A 23,219-nucleotide genomic window follows, 5' to 3' on the forward strand; every position below is an offset into this window, starting at 1 on the left:
ACACGCATTTTCTGAAATGTTTGACATTAGTATGTACTGCAGATAATGAGATAATTCATTAAGGAGCATTATTTGGAAATTCTTTGAGGGTTGGTGAACATCTACCCATCTTTTCTTCTGAAAAACTCTTTCTCTCTAACAGAAACTCTTTCTATAACCAGTCATCTTACTGACCTGTTGCCATTATAACACAATTAGCTGCAGAATCTTCCTCCAATTGTTTCTTTTTTGTATCACCTACCTGTCCAGTCTTTTGTTGCCACGCCTCAACTTTTGTTTTGTTGCTGTCATCAAATATCAAAATGAGCTGATATTTTTCATTGGGTCGTAAAGAAAATCTCAGTTTAAACATTTGATGTTTCCTTTGTTCTACTGTGAATAAAATGGGTTTATGAGACTTGTAAATCGTTGTATTATTTCCATTTTAAACAGTGTTCTAATGTTTTTGCAATTGGTGTTGTGGATGCTCAACTTCATCATCAAACGTTCTCCCATTTGTTGTGTGTGTATGTGGGACAAACAACTTTCTAAGTGATCCTGAGTAATCTTCATAAAAACACAGATGAAAGTTTTTCTATTTGGTATTTTGGTTGTTGTCTTTTTTTTTTTTTTTTTTTTTTTTTTTTTTTTTTTTTTTTTTTTTTTTTGCACCAGGGGGTTTTACCCTTATTCGTTTTTGTTTTTGCTGATGTTTTCCAGGAGGCGGTGTATTATTTTGTTTCTCCTGGGTTTTATTTATTTTATTTATTTATTTATTTATGTAATTTTTTTTTTTTTTTTTTTTTTTTTTTTTTTTTGGTTGTTAGTGTGTTGTTTGTTTGCTTGTCTTAGTTTGTTTGTTTGTTTAGAAATGGACAGAGAACTGACAGTATGATTATTGCAGTTGTATATTTATTTATTAATGTTTCTGTCCATCCAAAAATATTAATAAAAAAAAAAAAAAAAAAAAAAAAAAAAAAAAAGAAAGTTTTTCTTTCTATTTAAACACTCACCAGTTCTGAGCTCCTGCTGATGAGTTGTTTCTTGACTCTGGTGCCACCTGGAGGGCTGATTGTGGAGGGCCAGCAACTCCTGGTTCTGCCCCCTCTGCCTTCTTGATCTGCAGATGACTATCATGTAGAAGTGGGTGAACCATGCTTCACCTTTTAATAATAATAATAATAATAGATTGCATTTGTATAGCGCTTTTTGAGACCCTTAAAGCACTTTACAATGCCACTATTCATTCACTCTCACACACTGGTGGAGGCAAGCTACAGTTGTAGCCACAGCTGCCCTGGGGCAGACTGACAGAAGCGAGGCTGCCATATCGCGCCATTGGCCCCTCTGGCCATCACCAGTACGCGGTAGGTGAAGTGTCTTGCCCAAGGACACAACGACCGAGACTGTCCGAGCCGGGGCTCGAACTGGCAACCTTCTGATGATAAGGTGAACTGCCAACTCTTGAGCCACGATTGCCCCAAATTGTCAGCAAAGTCATAACACACAGAGCAAAACCAGAAATATCTGAACATTTAAGTTTGTTATGGTGTCTTGGGTTTGTGATTGAAACTTTCACAAAACTAATTCATGACTTCCTCCTATTCTGTGGCACAATTATGGGGTTAATAATGTGGTTAGCAAGAGGTGAGGGTCTTTCTTTGGTTGTGTGTGTGCGGGGGGGTTGTACCACCACATGCAGATTTATGACTGCCAATGAAAAGCTTGTGGTGTTTACATAATACCAATGCAATCCGATGTTGTCACCAGTACATTAGGTAGTTAGTGATTATTTTGCCATTTATTCTTGATATTTAAGGCTCTTTGTGCAAAAACACAGAAACCCATTTAACACATATACGCATGCAAACACAATAATAGTCTCCCTCAGAGTCCCTGATCTCTATGGAGCAAAGTGAACGTGCTGACACGCTCACTTTGCACTCAGTTTAAAAAGTTCAAAGACTTCCTGTTTCTCGCGAGTTACACTGACAGGAAGAAAAAACATGCCACACCCTCCTCTGAGAGCCTGACATATGTTTTCTGACGATTATTAAAACCGGGGGGTTTTCCTGTTGATTTTTGCACATTGTACATGCAAAAGGGGAATCTTTCCATGATTACTTAGTGTAGACTGAAAAAATTATGGTGCTAGTTTGCATGACATAGCCATCTCCCAAGGAAATCACATGTAAATTGAGGATATGAATTCTAACCACATCTGTACCCTGTCCCATCCTGTGTATAAACAAAATGATTACGCGTACAATGGTTCACGAAAGGTCGAGCTGACATTAGGAGAGCAGGATTTTGATTTCATCGCCCTCCGTATTCACAGGTCTATGCGTGTTTCAAATTATTAAATTCAAAATAATGGCCCATAAAATAAACTCCTAAACACGACTAAAATCCTGTTTTCATACTCTACTTTTTTCCCCTTTTTTTTTAGCTGCACAGATTTCAGGTGCTTTGGTCACAACACTCATTTGAATTCTTGGATGTGGTCATTGGGAGAAGTCAACCACAGGGTGTAGCCCTCATTTGTGGACCTAAGCTTATCCATTCACCACCTGACAGCCGCACAAGAGGCCTGACGGTGTCCCAATGATTGTCCCATTGTCCCAATAATTTCTAACTTATTTATGGCGAAATCAAATCGCATTCACAATTCAAATGCTGGTTATTCAGAAATACTTCAGACTGTCATCGACTGTCTCCGCCTTTATCACCTGTAAGACCTATAGAAACTAGTAGGAGGAATTCATATATTGTGTTTTTAGGTTTTTGAAATGTTGTTTTTATGTTGGAAGAAAAGACTGTAGTCTTTATAAATAGATTTGACATTTTTCACTGTAGACCTTTTTCATTTTGACATGCAGAGTAGGGAAGGCTCACGTGTGATAATTCAATTTGATTAAGCGTCCTAAAGGGCCATGACCATAAACCACGATGCACAAATCCAGGACCTACCCACGAGTAATATACCTGTGGGTTCCCTATCATGACCAGTCAAAATATTCGTGGTGAAAATGATCTCTAAGGAATACAACTGATAATAGAAATTATATGGACAAAAGTTTATGAAAGGCAAAAATCTATATGTGAAATACTCAAAATGAGCAAACTTTTCTACATTAAAAGCATGTCACAGCTTTTTTTCTCACAAGCTTCATATGCAAACATGTTACTGAATGTCCAGAACTCACGAACAGAGGCTTGCAATGCAAAACAGCCCCGACATCACAGGCAAAGTGTGAATTATTCTGCGCTCTCTCACACACAAACACTTCTACGTTGCATAGTTCCACAAAACAAACAAGTGCCACCTAATTGCAGCTGATTTGCCTAAATTATCATGTGATTTTCAGACACTACAGATGTTTGCAACATACCAGAAAAACTCTCCAGCTTCTCTTTTTTAAGACCTGACATGAAATCAAGAGCTTTTCTGTCAGCAGTGTAAATGCATGAATTCATTTCTAAGAACATATTTCACTTCATAATACAACGTGAAGTTCTTTGTGTTAGTAAATTAGTATTTGCTAGTTTCATTTGATAGTAATTCAAATTAAGAAATGTTATTGTAAGCATGCTATCAAATTCGTGCAAAGATATTGTGGATGTCACACTCAGAGGACGTTTATTTATAAGTTGTTTATCCTTGCTCATGAAAAATGCACAAGGTCATGGGAGAGTCTGTTATCAACAGTCAGGTCACAGATGAGTGTGACCTCACTAAGAGTGCATCCAAATGTCTGCAAACTCTACATTGCACCTACTCTGGATCCTAGCAACATGACCAACATGCCTCAAGAACACTGCATGAATGAAGAGCAGCTGCTTGAACATTACCGAGATACTCGTCATACAGAGTCCTCGTGGCATACAATATGCAGAAATGTTAAGATTTATCTAGCAAAACATGTTTCCTAACCAAATTTTAGTCGTTATTTTGACATTTTTTAACTGAAATATTTGCACTCTATTTGCAATAAAAATGGTTGAGCTACAGCTGGTATAAAAAAGTTTACATACACTCATCATAGGCATGAATTTCATGGTAATTTGGAGCTATTTGTAATCTTTAAACAGTTACTTTTCCAGCGTGGAATGATTGTAGAAGAGACATCTTTAATGACTTCAAAAAAACAAGAAGTGAAATTTGAGTTTTCCCTAATCCACATGGTCAAAAATACACAAACAGGCTAATATAATTCCATACACTTTAGATCTGGATGAATGTCCTTTAGCGTTTGCATCTTGCACCAAACACGATCAACAAGCTTCTGCCATAATCCTAGATGGCTATTTGATCATTCCTCTGCTACCAGAATTGGTAGAATTCATTTAAACTGGTTTGTTTCTTTGCACATACCACACTTTTAGCCTACTTTATCCATTCCAAAACCAGTTTTTTGTGTGCATTTGGGACAGGGGCGTAACTTCCAGGGGGGTTATGACACCCCCCTGGAAACCCTACCCCCCCCCCCCCCCCCCCCCCCAATAGTCAGACCCAACCAATATAACCCCCCCAATAAAATTATGAATTATCTTGCATAAATGGGCTGCTGATTTGCTTTCTAGTTGCGTGTTTAATCATCTGGGAATTTACCCAGATTTATTTATTTATTTAGACAGAGATCTGTCTAAATAAGACAGATCTCACCAAGCAGGAGCAGCTTCCCCCCACCCCACCCCACCATACACTGATGGTTTGGGAACACTGTCCTCTTGCAACTCCCATTTGTGTCTGAGTTTTAATCCCCGAATGTTGATTTGAGGTAAATTTGAAGAACTAAGATGTAGTCGTCCTTCTTTGTTAGGCCATTTAAGTGCATTGTACTAGTACCACTGGCAGCGAAACAACCCCAGAATACAATGCTACCACCGTCATGCTTGAAAGATGCCACAGTGTTCTTAGGTTTGCAAAGCTCACCTTTACTTCTCTGAACATGCATCATTGTGGCCAAATAGCTCAATACTTGTCTAACTAACCATAGTACTTTTGCCCAGAAGGAATTTGGCTTGTCCGTGTGGGCAACTGCAAATGTTAGTTAAACTTTAAGGTTCTGATTTTGGAGCAGGGGTTTCTCTCAGTTCACAGTGATGTAAAACTTGCTTCGCTGTGACCAGTGACCCTGGTTTTTCAGCAGTCTCCAGTTCATGGCAGGCTTGAGACATGGTGGTTCCTAAGTTGTACTTGAACATCCTAACCCATTTCCTCTCATGTGAGGGTGACAGTTTGTCTTTTTCCAGACTTTGGCAAAGTGGTAACACATCTGAACATCTTGTACTTATGTACAGTTGTTTGAACTGATGATGTTAGGATCTGCAGTTGTCTGGAAATGGCTCCTAGAGACTTTTGTGACTTGTTTAAATCTGCTATTGTGTCCAATTAGTGTTGTCAGGCAAATCCTTTTTATGCTGCAAGAGGAAATAACAGCTGTATTCAGTCATAAGCACAAATAAGACACATTTTAACCTTTAGCACCACTTATTGAAAGATTTAAGTGAGTGTATAAGCATTTATTTGAGCCTCTATGTATAATTTTGAACCTGTATGGATTAGAAAAAAATTTAAGTCATTAAAAATGTCTGCTGTACAACATGGAAAAAGAAAAATTCAAAGAAATCCCGAAATTGCCATGACATGCATAACCATGATAAGTGTAGACAGATAACCACAAATGTACCACTGTAATTTATATTTCTACTTTTCTAATTCTAAATAAACGTTTTTTGTTTTCTTTATCTAAATAAATGGTAAATGGCCTGTATTTGTATAGCGCTTTTCTAGTCCCTAAGGACCCCAAAGCGCTTTACACAACCTGTCATCCACCCATTCACACACACATTCACACACTGGTGATGGCAAGCTACAATGTAGCCACAGCCACCCTGGGGTGCACTGACAGAGGCGAGGCTGCCGGACACTGGCGCCACCGGGCCCTCTGACCACCACCAGTAGGCAACGGGTGAAGTGTCTTGCCCAAGGACACAACGACCGAGACTGTCCAAGCCGGGGCTCGAACCGGCAACCTTCCGATTACAAGGCGAACTCCCAACTCTTGAGCCACGATAATAATAATTAAGCAAATTAGCAATAAAATCTGTAAATTCACATTTTGCCTTAGTACGTGTTGAATTAATTTTGTGTAATCTGAATTTAAACTCACTTAGGGAACGTTTCAAAATTGTTAAACTGTTAAGCAATAAAGCGTGAATGCTTTCGAGTTTTGACTCTGTGTCTCGTGGTTTTCTTTCTTTTCCCACAGTGGTCACTTCCCAAAAATAAGCTTTCTGCTTTTTAAAAGAAGAAGCTTGTTGCGTTTCGCGCATGCGTAGTTTGCAGGTATGTGAGCGGAACACAGGAAGCGAACGTTTTTCGGACTGCTCCGCAGATGGTGCCGTCTGTTTTGCTTTAATGTGACTGACTCCACCTGCTTGACCAGTCGACTAATTTAAACCCTAGACGAAGATATCAGAAACGCGACACTTTGCTTTTTAACGATATCTGAGAAGCCTCGGCTGATAAATCCGGAGCTTGAGTGCGAGGTTAGGGCGTGTTTGACTCTTAACTGTTAGACAGACTGCTCCCTCCTCCTTCTTCTCCTCCTCCTCCCCACTGGATGCTAACTCGGTAGCCTTTGCATGTCGTTGCAGTCGTAGTCAAAAGTTGTGTTTTCGTGTGCGTTTATTGTATTTATTCGGAGGTCCGTTGAGGAACAGACAAAGATGGGGTGTACGCTGAGCACGGACGACAAGGCGGCGCAGGAGCGGAGCAAGATGATCGACAGGAATCTGCGAGACGACGGCGAAAAGGCTGCCCGGGAGGTCAAGCTGCTCCTGCTTGGTGAGAGAAAGATGGACGGACCGAGGGAGGGACGGGGACTGGGTCTGTGTGTTTCTGTGGGACTCTGGTTGCCCAGGCGTAAAAACAACCCGATAAAGGTTTAAATAAGTTTTTGTAGCTGCTAAAATTCAAGTTTTACCCAGCCTATGAAGCAACAGAGGCAAAGGTGGGGAAATGTCGGGGCTTTATTTGAATGTTACGGTGGTGTTAGCTAAAAAAAAGTTTGAGCTAGTGGAGTTCCTATCTTTTATCCCTTGTTGAATTACCTCTAATTGTAACTGTGCTGTTAACTAACACTAGATAAGAGCACACTGATTAGTTGCTTCCACAGAAGCAAACCGCTAATACCCAGCGGTAAGTCGGTAAGCTAATTTAACTAAGCAATTAGCTGCTTAGCTAGTGTAACGCCTCGGTGCTAGCTTGGATTTGTTAGCCGTCAGAAAGCATCAATAACTTTCTGTAATCAAGTGTCTGTGTTGCTGTCTTTCGTGACTCCGACTAATAGCACATCTTTTAATATGGCTTAAAGTACAATAGCTAGCTAGCTCCCTTCCTGTTTCTTCGTGACGTAAATAAAAAAGAAAGTAGACGTGCCCTTAGATCGGTTATCTGTACTATCCAGCAAATATTTGAAACTAACACTTGTGAGCAGTGTTAAAGTTGTTATCTGTTGGAACAGCATTAAAGTATGTGCGAGCTCCACTATTCAACAGGTCTCGAATAATACGCCCCCCCCCCCTGCGAGACATGTTTGCTCTTCTGAAGCGTTGTACACACAATTTAAACCCTCTGTATCTATACCTGTTTGTATCTCTGTATGACTTGCTCTTATGTCATCCAAAACTGCATTATCCAAATGCTGTGTCGGGGGTGGGGGAGCATTAGTGCTGCCATTTGAATATGTTGGCCTACCATGCAAATATGTTCAGAAAATTGCATACTTAAACTACTAATGCTGCTTAAAAAATGTTATGGCCCAGCTTTCAAATTATGGGATGTAAACCATAGATAAGCTTCCAGTTAACATAACCGCATGTCACATTTCTCCAGGATTATTTCACAGTTTTAAGGAAAGCTGCCACACCTCTCCATTCTTCCCATTACATGACCACTCTCGCCTATCTCAGCATGGATAGATGGGGTAGAGGTTGCATAGCAACCTATGCAGCCGGGTTGACAGTAATGCACGCACGACAGAAACGGTTAGTGCGTGCTAATGGGATGCCTGCCACAGCCATGCAGTCTGCAAGCTGTTTTTGAAAATGCAGTCTTATTCTGCATCTCGCAGCTAATCTCTGCTCAAGCAGGGCTGTGGCACCAGCTATTCTCCAGCATGGCTTCACAACCCCATACGTCCTGTTGTCAAGCCTGTGCGTCATTTGAGATGAAACCTTATTTGAATTTTCATGGTGCTTTTACCTGTCACGATTCCCACAACCACCTGCATGAGATGCAAGTTTGGTTTGTGGATTCATCATCTAATGGTCTGGCTAATCTGTTTAAACACAAAGATGTTTTACATCCACATTTGTGACGTTGAATATCTGGTGTAATGTTCACGTCTCTGAGGGAGACTGATATGTTCTCACTGCAGTTTGCTGCTCTGTAATGCTTCCCCGCTGGGGATGTATGCAATAATACAGTAATCAGCAAATGACAGGCTCTTGCAATCACTGCTTTGAGTGGGAGGGCTGTCTTAATTGTAGAGTTTTTGCAAGCAGCTTAAATGCAAATATGAGACAGGTTTTTATTTTTGTGTAGCATTATTTTTGCAAACAAATGACAGAAAAAGCTGCATAGGTGCAAAAACTGCAGAGATATCTGCAGTTTATAAGTGTGTATTTTGTTTTCCCTGTCATCTCGTCTCTGTGGCAAAACATTAACCATTTTACTCCACCAGTTTTTGTCATAATTGGTTTCTATTATCCCTTCAATTTCAGCAGCTCAGTCAGGCGCAAGCGTGTTTGCAAATTAAATTTAAGTGATGTTTTCAGTACTGGTAGCTCTATTGTGTGTTGCTGTTTTCATATGGGATGATGAAGTGGCAAATCGCTCCAGCCACTGGGGAACTAAAAGTCCCGGGAGGGGTAAGCTAATTAAAATGTTGTGTGCTCATCTTAAAACATGCCTTAATCTCAGATGGAGTTGTTGAGCTTTATGTGAAATGAAACAGCATTGTATTTTTCTTATATTTTGATATGTGTCACCTAAAAGGCAGTAGTGGTATCACGCTGCCTTATATACTGTAGTGTTGTAGTCATACATAAATCATTGGAGATGCAGTTCAGTCCTGCCAAGCTGGTATGGGATGAATTTCTTACACAAGGAAGTTTAAGCTGTCTATAATCTCATTGACAAGACGATCCAATTAATTAATCCAATTGCGCTTTGTGACTCAGCTAAATCTGACCTCAGACACCGCTGTGGGTGTTCATACACCACAGGCAGAACTCACTTAAAACTTGAAAAAAGTGCATTTAACAGAAGCTAGTCTGGCACCATTAACTTATCTTAGTGTTTTAAATGTAGGGCTGCACAGATACTCGAAATGAATCATGCAGTTTGGTATTTAAAGGTAAACTATGCGTGTTTATTTCACACTGGTTGGCATTTAATGTAATTTTGTAGGTTTGAACTGTACCCGCTTCTGTTTTGAAATAATTAACACAATTGCTGTAATTTTCTCTAACTTCTGTTCTGTGTTTCAGGTGCTGGGGAGTCTGGGAAGAGTACCATTGTTAAACAGATGAAGTAAGCATGAATGAATCAGTAATACAGTTTAGAATACATCAAGCACTAAGATACTTGATGTATTTTTTTATTAAAAAGGGTGATCACAGTATACCAGTGCCAATCTCAGTGAATTCCCTTATGATGCATTAAGAGTATGGATTATCTAACGCAACTGTGATAATTAGAAATTATCACATGACACTCAGTTTTTGTTTGTGATGGAAATATTTGTTCTTTTTAATGTTAAACATACAGTATAAAATACACCATGTGGTGAATAGGCAATATGTGGAGCACAACCATTTCCTTCCCGCACAGGCAACAAAAAATGTTCTATTTTAATGGGCATGTCATCCTCATTCTACAACAGGGGTGGGCAATCTCAGTCCACGAGGGCCGGTGTCCCTGCAGGTTTTAGATGTCCTCGAACCAACACAGCTGATTTAAATGGCTGAATTTGCTTCTCAACATGTCCTGAAGTTCTCCAGAGACCTGGTAACGAACTAATCATGTGATTCGGTAGTGTTGACCCAAGATGAGATCTAAAACCTGCAGGGACACCGGCCCTCGTGGACTGAGATTGCCCACCCCTGTTCTACAACATGAGAGACACACACAGTCAAATCTGAAGAAGAAGAAATAATCTACTCTCTAAATTATTCCCCATTCTTTCAGGGCAAAGATGTTTTAACTCTAGATTTAAATATCTGAGACTTCTTTTTTTAAAATAAGTGCAGTTTAAATGATACACCTTTGTTTTTCTACACTGTAAGGGAATGCAGGTGTAGCAAATCTAAGAAGCCTTTTTTTGACCATAAACTTAAACATAAAACCTTAAAAAAAATACATAAAAAGCAGCAAGTCATTAACCAGATTGTCCCATAGTTAATTATTTTTAATTCCCCCCAAAACATTCAGTAAAAAGTAATTGAGTAGAGGCTTACTCAAAAAACAATTGAAAGTTGTTCTGTTTTTATTTTACTTAATATCTGTCATATATGCTGCCAGAAGCTCAGGCTTCAGACTGCTCCAGACACGCAGTTTAAGATATTTATTCTGCTCTTGGCTCTGTATGATGTCAGAATGGGTATTCCTAATATTTTCATCTCAAGCACACCACTCTGGCTGTGAATACATAAGCCCCACATACCTGTCGTTTAGACCTTCAGTTTGTGAGGAGCAGCCAGTCAGAGATAAATGTCCTCATAGGGGGAGGAGCTACAATGCTTAAGATGATCTGAGAACCTGCATCATATCTCATCGAAAAATAAATAAGGATTATTTTCAACTGGAAATGATGCGGTACTACTCTAAAAATAGTCTAAGAATAAACACTAAAGAAAATAGAGGCATAAGAGCTTGAATTAGAATTTGATTTTAATAAGTACGGTTAATCATTCAAATTATACAAGTGATCAGTAAAAGTATAACTCTCTATATATTTTTAAGTCTGTTTGACAGAGCTTTGGTACCAACTTTCAGCCCATTGTTTAACTGAGAAGGCTCCTCCACTAGGTTGGTTCATTGTGTCATTTCTATTAAAACAAAAAAAGCAGCCACCAGGTTCACTTAGCTGGTGAACATGGTGGAGTATTAGGCAACTAATGAGCCAGACATTTCCCTCGGGAGCTGGGAGAGACCTAAAACAGAGCTAGAGCAAACGTGACTCCAGATGAGCAGCAGCATTTACTTGTATCTCCTGGATTTCTAAAGCAGTTGATTGCTTGTTTGGCCTTGTTGCAGATTTTAATAGCAATCTCTAACATGAAATGGACCATTATTTATACATTTTATAATCTATTTTGATATGTTAACTATCAACCAGTTTACCAGCATTTAAAGAACAGATTGAATCCCATTGTTTGTACTTATTGTATGAAATTAGAATTAACTGTGGCACGCCTGCTAATGTTCTCTCTTTGTGTTTCAGGATCATCCACGAAGCAGGCTACTCAGAGGAGGAGTGTAAGCAGTACAAGGCTGTGGTCTACAGCAACACCATCCAGTCCATTATTGCCATCATCAGAGCCATGGGACGCCTCAAGATTGACTTTGCTGATCAAGCCAGAGCAGTAAGTGACAGAAAACACAGCATCCAGACAACCTCACAGATTGTCTGTGGTAACAGCGGCTTAGTCATTTGCCTTATGGGCAGGGTTCTTTGCATTGCAACCTTCTAGAGAAAAAAAAGGATTAAAAAACTAGGTCTGTGCTTAATATCACATTTAAAACATTTAAAAATAAGAATATATCCCAGCTATCTATGGAGATTAAGAAATATTTAAAGATTATGACCAGGACAGTGGGGTGGGAGAGGGGAGTTCAGGAAATTTAAGTAGAAGATGTGCAAAGTCCATGTAATAAATCCAGTGTACAAAATTATTATAGCCTGATTTATAATAAACAGGCAACATTTCTGTTTTTCTCTCTCACTGGAGACGTCGTGGCCATTGTTTTATTTCTGTTTTCACAAGTCTAGTTTATTAATATCCTGTTTGGCAGATTTTTTTTAAACAGACTCCTGTTTCTTTTTGCAAATCTGTTTCTCCTTTTTTTTTTTTTTTTTTTTCTCCTTTCCTTTTTCTTTTTTTCCCCTCTTGGCATAACGAAAGAGCTAGTCATTGTGTCTGCGTGACTGGCCTGGCTCTCTCATCGTGACCAAGTTTAATCCTGAAGCCTTTCTTTTCTGATTTTATGCTCTCTCAAATATCAAGGTTTTTGCCTCTGGCGTTTAGACACTGTGCCCCTTTTGAAATCTAATTTTATGTAAAGTATAACAGGTGAAAGACTGGGAAAAACACAGTTAATTAATTATTAATTTATCACTTTAGTTTGCACGGCCCGTTCGGCTAAGGAGTAACGACAATAGATGAATTGTGATCTTTCTAAATATAGAAAAAAATTAGCAAAACAAATCTAGTAAATCTTTGTTTCTATTTGATAATGAGTTAACCTTCTTTAGGCTGTTTTCAGTTAAGTGTCTCTGTGTCTTTAGGATGACGCGCGGCAGCTGTTCGTCCTGGCGGGCTCAGCAGAAGAGGGCTTCATGACCAGTGAACTGGCTGGGGTCATCCAGCGGCTGTGGAAAGATGGAGGAGTTCAAGCCTGCTTCAGCCGCTCCCGAGAGTACCAGCTCAACGACTCTGCAGCATAGTGAGTAGGATGCACGGACACGCATACTTCAAACAGTAGGGGACTGTCCTTGTAAGAATAACTCCCGCTCTTACGTCAGTGCTTTAGCTTGTTGCCAATCTTTCTTTCTCTTGTTGATTTTTCTCTTTCCAAAGTTACCTAAATGACCTGGACAGGATATCCAACAGTGCTTACGTTCCAACCCAGCAGGATGTGCTGAGGACCAGAGTCAAAACTACCGGTATTGTGGAAACACACTTCACTTTCAAGGATTTGCACTTCAAGTGAGTATAGCCACCATCATTGTTTTAGTTTTGTTTAAACACAGCAGTGTCTCGTGGTGCTCCATGTAAAGTCTACACTGACTCACATATGCCTGCCTTTATTTTTCATTTATGACTGTTAACCTTTAGAAGCCAAAATGGCTCATGGCTTTAAAAAAAGATAGTATTAGTGCATCTGAAGTTTTCTAAACAATTTAGACCAAACACTGTGACAGGAGTGCCTCCAAGAACCAAAATGTGACATGTAGTAGGTAATGGTTTATGGCTTTCTTATAGCCATCAATTCTTTCCTCATTTTCATAGCTCATAAAATCATTTGGTGTCAAAGGTCTCTCATTTGCATTGTTATAGTTTCAGAAAAAGCTGAAATGTGTTGCTTGTCATGTTTTAAAATAAACACATGGAGACCCAGCCACCAGCTAACATTTATGCATAAATCTATATTTAAAAGTAAGAGAGAGAGCGCATATTGCAAGGATCAGAATCAGCAAATTCAGGAGTTTGCACTTTGATAGAAGATGTCCTGCTGTTCCTATGTGAGGCAACCACTAGTAGTTGATGCCTTGTTCATGAAAAAATGAAAAGCTACGAGTGGTTGGCCAGCATGTAGTCTCGTCACCTAATATCACACTGAATGCAAGAACACAGTAGCTTCATACTCTTGAAAACTAACTGAAAAAGCGGCTTTTAAAAGCTCTGACAGCTGTCCACAGTATTTTACACATTCTGAAAGATTTGCGTGTGTTTGTGTGAAAATGTCATCACCCAGATCATGTGAGTGTGTGAGAGTTGCATTTATTTAACAATATCTTTCTGTGATCTCAGAATGTTTGATGTTGGTGGACAGAGATCAGAGAGGAAGAAGTGGATTCATTGTTTTGAGGGCGTCACTGCCATCATCTTCTGCGTGGCTTTGAGTGACTACGACTTAGTGCTGGCTGAGGACGAGGAAATGGTAAGAGTTGTCTGACCCCGGCACACTCTGCCCACTAGTACGTCTCTGATCGGTAATCACTGTGCACTTCTCCTCCCGCTCAGAATCGAATGCACGAGAGCATGAAGCTGTTTGACTCCATCTGCAACAACAAGTGGTTTACAGAGACCTCCATCATCCTCTTCCTCAACAAAAAGGACTTGTTTGAGGAGAAGATCAAAAAGAGCCCCCTTACAATCTGCTTCCCTGAGTACGCAGGTGAGTCATATAAACAAACACTGACATGCAGAGCTGGTGCTTTATACATGCAAATAATGTCCTTTGTGTGTTGGCGGGGTATATAAATCATTAAGCCCAACTATGTATGCAGGATTTGGGCTTTTAATCGTGGATTTGTAATGATGTGTAGAAAAATTTAACCTTATTTAAACTGTTGTTTTTGTGTAGCATGACTAAGTCATATTTGGATTCCTTTATACTGTCAGAATCCTGTGATTATTGCTTTTAGAGCCCAACTTGTTTTGTAGCTACACAAAGGTGTGGCAGGCCCTGTAGATGAGACAGATGTTTTATCCCACTGCTCTGCTCTGGAGCTGTGTGGGCTGCTTCATGTTTAAACAATGCATTTTTGTCAGGTTCACAGATACAGATTAAATAGCCATGATTTTGGTTTGAATCTACACTCGAACACCATATCTGTAACATCATGCTGTCATCATCTATTTATATCGATGTGACGTAAGGATCCAGAGATTCAGTAGAAGATAAGTTTTAACCTTTTCTTCCCTAGGAGGCTCGCCGATTCACGTTGTATTTATTGTGAAAGGACATTTTATGGTTTCCAAATGTGGTACACTCACTCAAGGGACCATTTCTGTGCCTAAAATAGATGTGGGGTTTGTCGTGTTTTATTTCTGCTGGTAAAGATTGAATTTTTAGAACCAGTTCAGTAATATTGGTGTCACACTTCTCATTACTTTGTGGTGGCCGTTTACTTCCTTATTTTACACACTGATAACTCACGTTAACTTTAAAAAAAAAAAAAAAATCACACTCAGCTGTGATACTAAGCGAAAGTTTTTCAATTCATAAAGCCAGATGTTGTTCATTTTGACCTCAGTATTGACTTTTAAGTAAGAAATTTTAAGTAACAACCATAAGCTTAAAGTACAACTTCCTTTTTTTTTTAAAGGGGGCTGTGTAAAATACGAATGAAAGCAGAATGCAGCGATTTTCAAATCTCGTGAACTTCTAAAACTGCGAACAGTTATTATTTGAGGAAATATACTGGCTTATTTTAAATTTGAAGGCACATCTCAAAAAAGCTGGGACAAGGCATGTTTACTACTGTGTGGCATCACCTCTTCTTCTAACAGTGTGTAAATGTCTGGGTACTGAGGAGACCAGATGCCTGTACTGTGAAGCGGGACTTTGGCTTATCCAGTTAAATTGAGTGTTAACGCTGAGTTTCCTGTATTTAAATCAGTTTCCTTATTGCATGTAGTGTATGACATTTCAAGCACACCTGCTCTTCATCAGACCACTGTACTGGGTGCATTGCCATGGTAACTGATGCTGTGAACCATATTAGAGATGGACATGTATGAAATCACCACCTACTGACCAGTCAGTCCTCCGAATAATTGTTGTCATTTCTGGAAGATTCCTTAGATGCCTTTGTACTGAGACTATGAGGGACTAAAGTCTTTATAAATTCTGCAAATAATTTATTTAATGTTAATAATATTATTGTTCCATAAGCATAAATATTTGTAGGCTGCCTTTTGTATTTTAAATCAAATTTTTCACCTATTGTAGCTTTAAGCCCACGTTTGGATTCTGTTTTTAATATTCGCATGTTACACTCAGAATGTTAAACACCACAGAGGCTGCAGCTGAAAGAATAAAAACTAAGACAAACACCCAGTTAAACATTAATCTGATTGAGCACTCGATTATAATCCATCAGGTTCTCCTGTGTTTTATTGATAGAGCTGTGTGTTAACTCACACAGTTTGCCTTCCTCCTTTTCTTCAAATATGCAAGACTTTTATTAAAATATAACAGATTTCCCATTTTACTGACCAAAACAGCTAAAGCCCTCACACATACAGTGCTGTTAATACTAAACTAGTATCCAGCGTCTTTCCTCTCACACACGTAATCGCTGATTTGCCTGCAGCAACTGTGCCACTTTCACTTTCAGTTAAACACATCATACTTTCAGTATTGTGTCTTACCTGTTGGTATTTTACTTGCTGTATAGTTTTATCTGCCTTTGTGAAGTCAGCCACACTGTTGCCAGCCCACTTATCTGTAATTGTGACTTGTGAGACAGTGCCAGGGAACTCCAGGGAACTCCCGGGATCTCCCGGATTAACTGCTTAAGCAGGACTTGCGGTCCAACAGAGGTAGCACATATGCTGTCCTCTCCAGTCTAAGGATGACCTGTCTGCCTGCAGGGAGCTCTGCTGTCAGATGGAGGCATTGTACAGCTTATCTGTGGGCCACTCTTGCTTGTAAAGTTGTCAGGACTTTTAGAAGACCTCTCTCTAAGACTGCCTTTTTTTTTTTTTTTTTTTTTTTTTTTTTTTTTAAATACCCAATCACCAAAGTGATTGACTTGTTAGCAAAATTGTAATTCAGATGTTTGGTTTTTGGGTTTGTTTGTTGTTTTTTTTGTGGTTTTGTTTGTTTGTTTTCCCCTGCCTTTTGTTACCCTGTCCTAACTTATTCAAGACATGTTGCTGCAATCAAACTTGGAGTGATCCTAGTTTTATCTCATCTGTTTCTATGTTTTGAACAAAATTAAATGTGGGCTTGTGAGATCTGCACTTCCTTTTGGAATTAGCGTTATGGTAAAACATGCTTTTGCCCTTCTGTTATTCTCCGTAACCTGTCAGGTGAAACCCTTGCTTGAATAAATGTCAAATTATAAACAAAGTCAGCCGAGAAGTAAATATTCTGCAGCCAGGTTGGAGAAAAACAAGGGCAACAATAAATCCGAATTGACACTGGAGCGGCATTTTTGGAAAGCATAATTAAATTGCAGCTTGACACCAGGCTGGAACTGCTATTTAACGGCCTTCACGGCCGGGTAGTGCATGCTGTTTATTTGAGACTGAGCTCAGGACAGGTGCCTGTTGAACATTGAACCACACAACACTGACACTCAACCTGTACGTCACTGCAGAGTGAAACGACTGGAGGTCAGCAAAGGAACAACTTTCACAGGGCGTTAAGTTTTATAGTTTTAAGTAGAACTCTAAAAGTGCGCACAGTCATATTCAGTTGATGAGAAACTGAAAAATAAGTGCATCTATGCATTTTTTTTTTTTTTATATATATGATGGCAGTGGAAAGACGGAACAGGCTTTAGATCTCATTTCTCCTTCTATTTCCATTTCCTCTTTATCCCCACCCACTTCATAGGCGCCAACACCTACGAGGAGGCCGCAGCATACGTCCAGTGCCAGTTTGAGGACCTAAACAAGAGAAAGGACACCAAGGAGATCTACACCCATTTCACCTGCGCCACCGACACCAAGAACGTGCAGTTTGTGTTCGATGCCGTCACTGACGTTATCATCAAGAACAACCTGAAGGACTGTGGTCTTTTCTAAAAGGTGACGTGTCATGTTTTGTCTGTGAACAGGCCGCCATATTTTCTGCCACATTTTCTCCTCTAACCAGGTTTTGGTTTGTTTGTTTGTTTTTTCCCCCCCTGTTCAGGCAGCTTGGTGTCCGGTTTAATGAGTGACTTTATTCAAGAGGAGTGGAAGAAGCTTGGACTGATGTCACTTTTAACCCCTTATTAACTTATGTTCATCTCTAAAAGTTTAAAAATGGTATGTAGAGAAAACATTTTGTGTAAAATATTTGTACAACTGTCTATGGCCAGGGATTTTTTTCCTCTATTTTTAAAATGTGCTTCTTTTACCTTATTTTTATGTAAAAAGGGGGGCCTTTGCTTTTTCTTTTTTTGTCTGTGCATCACATTTTCTTTTTTGTAGTTGCTCGTGCCTTGCATGCCTTAGTTGCAGTGTTTCTTCTTCATTGTTCACTTGTTTATTTAGATGCCACCATTTAACTCTTCTCGAGTCCCTTCAATTCATACTATGTTTGTTTTTTTTAATAATTCTGGCCACTTCACTGTTATATATACATATTTTTGCCTCCTTGTATAAAACAAGCAAGACCAATTCACTCTGATGCTGACATACTGTGAGAGCTGTGTGGAAACTGATGTGTGGTTTGCATGGGTGATACGAGCGAGGGCAAATGCACATGTGAGCGATGGAGTGTGTGTGTGTGTGTGTGTGTGTGTGTGTGTGTGTGTGTGCGCGCACAATATAAAACAAAGGGACTTTATTCCTCTACTTGTCATCCTCTTTCAAAGTTTTATTTTTCTAAGAGACCAAAAAGGAGCTCCTCACGAATCAAAAAGTGCACCTTGTCGATGCGCTGCTACAAACATTCCCGATTGAACCATGAAGGAAAGGGAAGCTTTGAAAAGAGGATGCCAATGGTGGCCTTGTAGCAGACAGTAGGACCATATGTAGATATGTGTTCAGTGCATAGACACAGTTGATTTGGTTACAAGTGCACTGTTACTCATTATGATCTGTGAAGGTTTAAAGTTACATGCCCCCCCCCCCCCCCTCCTCAGCTCTGTTTCCATGAGATGGGGACTTTAGTGGACTAATCTCCATGATTTTGCTAATAAAAGGGTTGCTATGTTGAAACCATGGCAACTTATGCAAAAAAAACATGTTTGCCTCCTGTTTTTTTGTGTGTGTGTGTGTGTGCGTGTGTTATTTTATGAAAGGTAAGAAGCATTTTTAAATGCTTTTGAGAAATGTAGACCTTAAAAACCCATAACAGATGGTTTATCTCAAACTGTTTTGATCATTGTTTAAGGTTTTAAACCCAAGGGGGGGAAATAAACAAAACGCACTCTGGCTGGTTTTTTTTGGGTTTTTTTTCTTTCTTTTTTTTTTTTTCTCATTTACATTGTAAATTACATGTGTAAGAGTTTTAAATCGTTAACCCGATATTATTTGAGTTTTCCAGAATGAAGGAGGGGGAAGCACATGCAGTTAAATAAGCTCATATGCAGCCCGGTGTCCTATTGCAGATTTATTAGGTGAAAAGTGGGGAAAAAAATTAAACAACATCCTGTGATAGTTTTTTTTTGTTTTGTTTTGTTTTTTTGTTTAAGTATTTAGACTTTTTACATAAGTCAAAGTTAGAATCCTGCTAAAGTGGCTTAATGGCACCCAGATTGTATATTGAAATGTACTTAATTGTATTTTTGTATTTCCTTCATATATCTGTACTTGAGCTGAGGTGATGCAAAAACTTCCCCGTTGTGGGATAAATAGTCTTATCTTATCTCTATATTTAGAAAACCTTGTTTTGAAATTGCATATCAAATTTCAGGGGGGCTGGTGGCACCCCATGTTCCCCCCCCCAGGCATGCCGCTGTATGGAGAGAAATTTGCCTCAAAAGGGTTGCAAATGCATTCAATATTATACACAAGTGTAAACTAAGATTTACAAATCTCTACAATGATTTGTGTATAACTTCTGAGGGCTCACGAGGACCTGCTTCAATCCAGACACAAATACAAAGTAATTAGACCACATAAAACTATTTTACAAATGTGCACATCCAAACACAAACAGACACTACACAGTAGCCTATAAAAGGTTACTATATGGTTTAAATAATCTTATGGACTTCTGCTGGGAAAAGTGAGCACTCTGCTGCAGATGGGGGGGGGACACCATTACTGTACATTACTGCAGATCATCCTCTGGAGTGAGTATGCTTACTAATCTGTATATTTTGAAGATATGTTTCAGGTCAAGTGGAATATCACTTTGATGTTAATCTTACCATCCTCTAATGAAAGCAGTCTAACATGTTAGCTTAATGAATAATCCTGAACATTTCAGGATGTGGCAGGCTACTGTGTAGTTTCTGTAATTGGTAAATCTGTGTTTTCTAGTAAAAGGGTTACGAGCTGTTCCGTTCCGTTCCGTAGAAAGGGAAACGAACGTATGTAGTGGAAACCCAGATGTCCAAGCTTTACACTGGGACGTGAATGCATCTTACATTTGTGCGTCTTTGTGAAGCTTGTAGCGATAAATTTACCCCACGTGATCTGTGTGTGTCAGGCGATTCGTGCACACGTATTTAAGGTTTTAAAGCGAGGGGGAGATGCTACGTTTAGTTTTAGACGTTTGTACGCACAGAAAGGTTTTCGAAAGTCAAAATGATCGGATTCGTGAACTGAACGTAATAAATTATGCGTAAATGATCAGTATTTATTCAGGTTTGAATGTACGCATTTGTAAAATAGTTTTACGTGGAGAAACTGCTTTGTATAGCGTGTGGATTAACGCACACACAAATCATTGTACACATTTGTAAATCTTTGTTTACCCTTGTGGATCATATCCTATACATTTGCAACCCTTTCGAGGCCCATTTCTCTCCATACCCCTGAAGCAGAGAGAAATGAGTACCTCGTCATCTGCTGAGCCACTTCCTTTTTGAGGGTTGTCTTGTTTTTGCTTCAGCAATGTACCTGTCGGTGGTTTCTTCTCAACTGGATAGACTGAAGTTTAACTGACTTTGTGTCACTATCCAAATGCAGACAGGATGTGGCTGATGGAAAAACCAAATTCTAAAACAACTGTGAACCAGGAACAAAGCTAAATATATCAAAGAATACACAATGTAAGTATAAACATTAAACAAACCAGGGATCACAAAGAATATTACAATAAACTGAACTAGAAAGTCCAAGACTCAGAACAGATAGATAGATGGATGGATTCCTCCAGGAAATTCAGTTTCCAGTTGCAATAAATAATAATAATAATAACAATTAGAATAAAAAAATAAAGGGGGGGGGGGGGGGGGGAATAAAATATGAATATATGTATAAATATAGCATATGAGCAAATTATACTGTGATTGAGTGTTCCCTTGAATTTTTAAGCTGTGTATGCTCCCAAAATCACTAAGAATCCATAAAAAGGGGACAATTTATATTTAAATGTATTTCTTTAAAAAGAACGATGCAGTTTAACATAGTTTCAACACGGAGCATGAAACTGATGTGCTGCGCATATAGTTTATAGATATTTCTAATTTCCAAATCTTGAACCTTTTCACATTCATAATCCATAAACAAAACTACAATATTTAATTAAATTACTAATGGCTTTTATTGCCTTAAAAACATACAGAATATACTACAGAAAACAGCTTCCATTACAAATATACTAGGCTATCTTTGGCACAGTGATCAGTAAGTCTGTGATTGTAGTTAATCTGTCAGAAATGTGTCTGTTTCATTAAAGAAACGGCTACATAAATAATATATCCTAATATTAACAGCTCAGCATAGGAAAATAAAAGCAACAACTAGCCCATCTAGTGTACGCTGTTAGTAACAGCATGTAACTAATAGACTGATGCCTGCTTGATGGTTATAAAGGAGACAAGGGGAAAAATTTAATCAGCAGTTTGGATATAATTAACAAAGATTGCTTGTGACAAAGATGCATTGGGCCTTCATATAAAATCTCCACTGGAAAGCCCCCGTGATTAGGGCTAATTAATCTTGAACTAGAGCGAGAAAGTGATTTTCTATCAAGCTGTGGTAATTTAAAGCAAGAACTGAAGCCCAAAATTATTTCCAGCATTCACAAGCTGATCAAAGGAATTAGTTTAGAGATAGTGAAAGGATTATCAGAACAACTGTCACATTCCAGTCTCTCTCCATATTTATATATTTAATAGACAGCTAGATGATGGCAAGGAACATCCCACAAATGGGTGGCAGCAGCAGCAGTGCCAAGGCTGTCTCCTATCTTGCAGACTTAGCTAAGCCATCGCCACTCAAGCACAATGATAGGGCATTAGCTGAGAGGAAACTATTTTTGGGGAGGCATTGTGTGATTTTAAAAGCTAATTGCAGGGTCATTTAGCTAATCCCTAAAGTCCTCCCGGGGAGATCAAACGGTGTGAATAACTTACTCAAAAACAAGGTATGTGTTTAAGGAAAAAGAGAAGGAAGGAACAGGGTGCCGGAGCAGACCACAAAGGGATCAAAAACCAGATGTGAGTGCAATAACCAGCACATTTTATATAAAGTTTGGTAGACTTGGAAGTATCAGTGTGAGATTCGTAAAGAAAAAACTTGCATTTAATGTAAAATATTAAGCCCACTAAAGCCAAGGAGAGGTTCTTTGCAGGACCACCTAATCTAAAATAACTGGTGCAGCTTCAAATCTCTGCTTTTGAGTAACATTTCTGCACCGAGCCGACACTGACACCACCACAGATCCACAGAAGCTAATATGATCTTAATCCTGCTGAATTTCCAGCCTCCTTTGTCTGGTTTGGTTTGGATTCAGTCTGGATTTTTTTTCTTTTTAACAGGTGTAATCTGGCATCGCAAGTTTCCCTTCATAATTAAATCTCATTGTGAGCTCGAAGAAAAAGCAAATGTGATTCAGTTGCCAATTCCCTAAAGCCATTCAGTCTAATTAACTTATTCTGTGTGTGTGTGTCTTGCGTTTGACTGTGAGTATGTGTGAAACAGATTTTTAGCTCCACTACACCCGTGGGTTCCTCATAGATGCGATCGTGTCATGTGCATGTGTAATTTTTAAAGTGTAAAATGCATGTCCCAAATATTGTTACAGTCTCATGTTTGCAGATGCATGCAGACACCCCTGGTCCCTTTTCCCTTAATCTGTGGATTGAATAAAGGTGATAAATAGTGGAGGAGACTGTGTGCGAGTGCCTGTGTGAAGGTGACCCCTCTCCCCCTCTGTCCTCGCTGAGCAATAAAAACAACTTAGTGTGCATTTTTTTTCTTTCCCCCGAATAGCAAATGCACAAAGCAGAGTCAATGAGGGAGGCGGTGAACTAAATCCATATAAGCTCTATTGAAATTCCCCCTCTGAGTGCGCAGGCTGCCTCGTGTTATTGTATTTTTGCCTTCTGTTGTTGGCAGTCTGCTTTAGGATGCTCATTACTTTCTGTCTATAATGATGATATAAAGTAATATCCGTATCTTTCTTCTTCCTCCCCCGCCCAGCATGCATAAACACGGCCAAAAGCGTGTTTACAGGCCGCCTGAGATGGCCTGTATGGATGCCTTCAGGGTGCAGATTCACTGCTAATTCGACTGTTTTCTTCTGTTATTTGGACAATTCGGAGCAAACATCAGCATCAAAGTGACACTCAAGAAAAAAAAAAGGCGTATGTGTTCCTCCT

At 39.2% G+C, this 23,219-nt stretch overlaps 1 protein-coding gene across 2 annotated transcripts; it reads left to right on the forward strand.

The window, feature by feature from the left end:
- The first annotated feature begins 6,345 nt into the window (after positions 1-6,345).
- LOC146627732 (guanine nucleotide-binding protein G(i) subunit alpha-1) lies at positions 6,346-18,638 on the forward strand. 2 transcript variants are annotated; one of them, XM_085359135.1, is made up of 9 exons: positions 6,346-6,832; positions 9,541-9,583; positions 11,496-11,637; positions 12,561-12,718; positions 12,853-12,981; positions 13,807-13,936; positions 14,020-14,173; positions 17,348-17,541; positions 17,648-18,638. In XM_085359135.1, exons 1-8 carry the CDS (start codon positions 6,715-6,717, stop codon positions 17,536-17,538), a joined length of 1,065 nt encoding a protein of 354 aa, XP_085215261.1. In that variant the 5' UTR covers positions 6,346-6,714; the 3' UTR covers positions 17,539-17,541; positions 17,648-18,638. The 2 variants fall into 2 exon arrangements, with proteins under 2 accessions (XP_085215261.1, XP_085215262.1); XM_085359136.1 differs by having other exon boundaries at positions 17,652-18,638.
- The last annotated feature ends 4,581 nt before the right edge of the window (positions 18,639-23,219 follow it).

The sequence above is a fragment of the Diplotaxodon limnothrissa genome, linkage group LG7 (genome assembly GCF_057381915.1).
Source record: "Diplotaxodon limnothrissa isolate DT_005_m linkage group LG7, D_limnothrissa_male_GT1.1, whole genome shotgun sequence".
Lineage (NCBI taxonomy): Eukaryota > Metazoa > Chordata > Actinopteri > Cichliformes > Cichlidae > Diplotaxodon > Diplotaxodon limnothrissa.